This window comes from Impatiens glandulifera, chromosome 1 (genome assembly GCF_907164915.1).
Source record: "Impatiens glandulifera chromosome 1, dImpGla2.1, whole genome shotgun sequence".
Classification (NCBI taxonomy): Eukaryota; Viridiplantae; Streptophyta; class Magnoliopsida; order Ericales; family Balsaminaceae; genus Impatiens; species Impatiens glandulifera.
This window is the reverse complement of record NC_061862.1, coordinates 26626070-26629364: the sequence shown is the minus strand read 5'-3', so window position 1 is coordinate 26629364 and position 3295 is coordinate 26626070. Positions and strand designations below refer to the sequence as shown.

Sequence of the window (3295 nt, the reverse complement as noted above, 5' to 3'; positions counted from 1 at the left end):
GAAAATTTAAAGAACATAACGGCGAGATAAATGCAACAAAATAAGAAAAACGAACAAAAATAAGGTTTCTAATTTTCAGCGGTATTTACCATTTCAAATAAGGAAGGAAGTCGTTGCGCCAAAGAATAAAGTCGCTAGTCGCCGAATAGAAAATAAACAAAAGATATTTTGAAAATATCTCTTTTTAGAAAGATAAGAAACACGCGAATAAAATAAATAAATAAATATTTTTTATCTCTCCTACACATATGGTAAACCACATCGAATTCCTTATCTTAGTTTCGTGTTACCCTTATTATTTCTCATTATTATATATGTTAAATTAAAAAAAATTGTAAAAATTATTTATATTTCTTAAAAGTTTTTCAACTATATCTATATTTTATTATTTCCATTTATATTTCTATATATAAATGAAAATAACAAAATGCCTACAAATTCATCAAACCGGGGAGTCAACATCCTGAATTGAACCGGTCTTATAGACCACATTGAACACCCATCGCCTCGACTTCTCAACCTCACCGGACCGATCACCATTGACCACCGGCAGAATCTCGCCGCAGCTCTTAGTCCTCTTTAACTGAACTCCGATTTCCTCCGGCAAATTCAAGGTGTGACCCGTCGAGTTCGACCTAGAAAACTTCACGATTCGATTCCTTTCCATCTCATTCTCATCACAGTTAACAGTAATCGAAACCTGATTTTGTAGTCTGGAAGATTCGATTGATTCGTCAAGATCATCTGGTGACTGATCCATCCGGCATACAGGACAACTAGTGTGACAACCAAGCCAAGCATCAATACAATCTGGATGAAATACGTGGTTACATTTAGGCAATTTTCGGAGCATTTCTCCGTCTACGAATTCGTTTATACAGACTGCACATTCTAGCGAGATCCACCGATCATTCACTTCCGAGTAACTGAAAAGCGGGAACGATTCAATGACAGATGGATCCATACCGTTAGAGTCAGGGGATCTCCATAAGGAAGTAGCGACGACGAATCGGCGAGAATCGTCGTTGTCTGAGGTGGAATCGGAGCGGTGGCGAATACAGATGGAAATAAATCCCATTAAGAAAAAGGCTAGGACCAGAACCACAACGAGAACTGCGATTGATGGATCGTCGCTGCCGAATGAGTAGGATGAGGAAGATGAATCCGTAGGAGGTGAGTCGGCGACCGCCGCAAACGGCGTCGCTGCGGCGAGGAAGAGGAGAGGTAATACTGGATTTGCCATGGATGAAAAAACGGTTCAAAATTTGATGAAAAAATGGCGGTATAGGAGATGGACTGATTTAGGAAGTTGATTCTTTTTATAATGTAAGCCTAGTTTGATTTATCAGCTTAACAACAGCTTATTCAGATTATTCTCAGGTGCGTTTATAGGTACGTTTATAGTTTATATGATCTTAGTTTATTTAATCTATTTAATCGTTAAATTTGAGTTTATTTATTTTTAATATTTATAATATATTATTTAATAATTAATATTATATATAGATATAAAGTTATATATATATATATTTATTAATTTAATTTTAAATATTAATAAATGATTTAATTAAAAAATAATATATATTTAAAAATAAATTATATTAATATATTATTTTTTATAATTTTATTGTTAATATATAATTTTAATTATTAATAAATGACTTAAATTAAAAAATAAATGATATGAATATATTAATTTTTATAAATATATAATTTTAAATATATTTAATATAAATATGATATAAAATATATATAGATATATATAAAAAAATTTAATAATATTTAATAATATCTTTTTTACATTTCCACACTTCCTTCTATGATCAAATCTTTCAATTGTTAATTTATTTTTATGCTCTTTCACACTTTTAGTATTATCATTAATCTCGGGATTCATCTCAATTATAATAATATTTTAGATAGTTAATTAAGACTAATTTCATTTCTAAAATTATAATTATAAATAAAAAATATCAAAGTGTATTTATATTTTATATTTTGATCAATTATTTTATATATTAAGATATATATTATAAATAATAAATAAAAATATATTTGAATATATGTTTTTTATTATAATAATTTTATATAAAAATATTATAAATATATAGAATAGATGAGAGAGAATGAATAAAATGATTAGAAATAAATTAAATAGATGAGAGAAAATGATTAAAAATAAATGAAAGAGATGAAAGAGAATGAATAAAAAAATATTTAAAAATGATGAGTGAGAAAAATGCTGAGATTATGTTGAGATTATAATCTTGAACGCTGAGAAGGTAGGTAGAGATAAATTTGAGTTTAAACGCAAAAGTGTGTTTGATTGTAATTTTTTGCGTGAGCTTATTACGCAAAGTTATTGTAACAACTTATTACGCAAATGCTCATACGCGACTTATTAACGCCGAATCAAACGATGCCGTAGTGTTAAGACTTGACCGGTTAAGAAATTAATTATTTTTTTATTGAATACTTGATAATACATTTTGATGTAAATAAGATGACGATTTAAAATCGCCCCGCAAAAAACAAATCGAATTATCTTGTTTGGGACGGTTTTCTCCGAAACCAAATAGGGATGGGACGAAAATGATATTTATGTCCTCTACCTTGATCTGCTCCGATCTCACCATAATTTTGCCTCAAATACTATAAACATAATTAAATATATTAAATCATTAATATATTTATTTATTGGTTATAATTTATAAGAGTTGTGAGTTTTTTTTATATTAGTATAAAATTTTAATATATTACAATATATTATAATAAAAATATTTGTTCATATAATTTTTTTTATAAATATTTTAAAGGTGTCCCACGGGAATTTACTAAACCGAACGGAACGGAACTGGGCCCAAAATAAAAACTGATAAATGCATTCCCGTCCCGAACCCTCCAGCATGTAAGAAGTAAGAAGTAATTAAACTTAATTATTTATGTTTGTTTAGTATGTGGTTATATAAAAGGCTAATATTTATAATCTTCTTTACACAATAAACTATATATGATTTTATTTTAAACTAACTCTTATTATATTTATTTTTGTTTGAAATAGTTTGAATTTTTCAAACCAGACAAAGAACATAACTCAAATATAAACCATTCTTATTTTATGGTCAAAATTTGAATAGTCTTAATAAATAATTTCAAATTCTCAATCGCTTAAGGTTCAAATTAAGTTGTGTTTCTTAGCTTTTGATTAATAAACTGATTTCGTCTTCAAATAAAATTATATTTATTTTTACTCTCAATTCATTCTCATTAATGAGATAGTCGTCGTTTTGGTGTA

General features: G+C 27.8%; 1 protein-coding gene across 1 annotated transcript; it reads right to left on the bottom strand.

The window, feature by feature from the left end:
• Positions 1 to 442: 442 nt before the first annotated feature.
• On the bottom strand, positions 443 to 1243 carry LOC124922021 (E3 ubiquitin-protein ligase ATL6-like). The gene has a single exon (XM_047462743.1). It carries the CDS (start codon positions 1241 to 1243, stop codon positions 443 to 445), a length of 801 nt encoding a protein of 266 aa, XP_047318699.1.
• Positions 1244 to 3295: the final 2052 nt, after the last annotated feature.

Bases quoted from the DNA above. Each gene is read 5' to 3' on its own strand.
- LOC124922021 (XM_047462743.1), bottom strand. From the start codon at position 1,243: ATGGCAAATCCAGTATTACCTCTCCTCTTCCTCGCCGCAGCGACGCCG.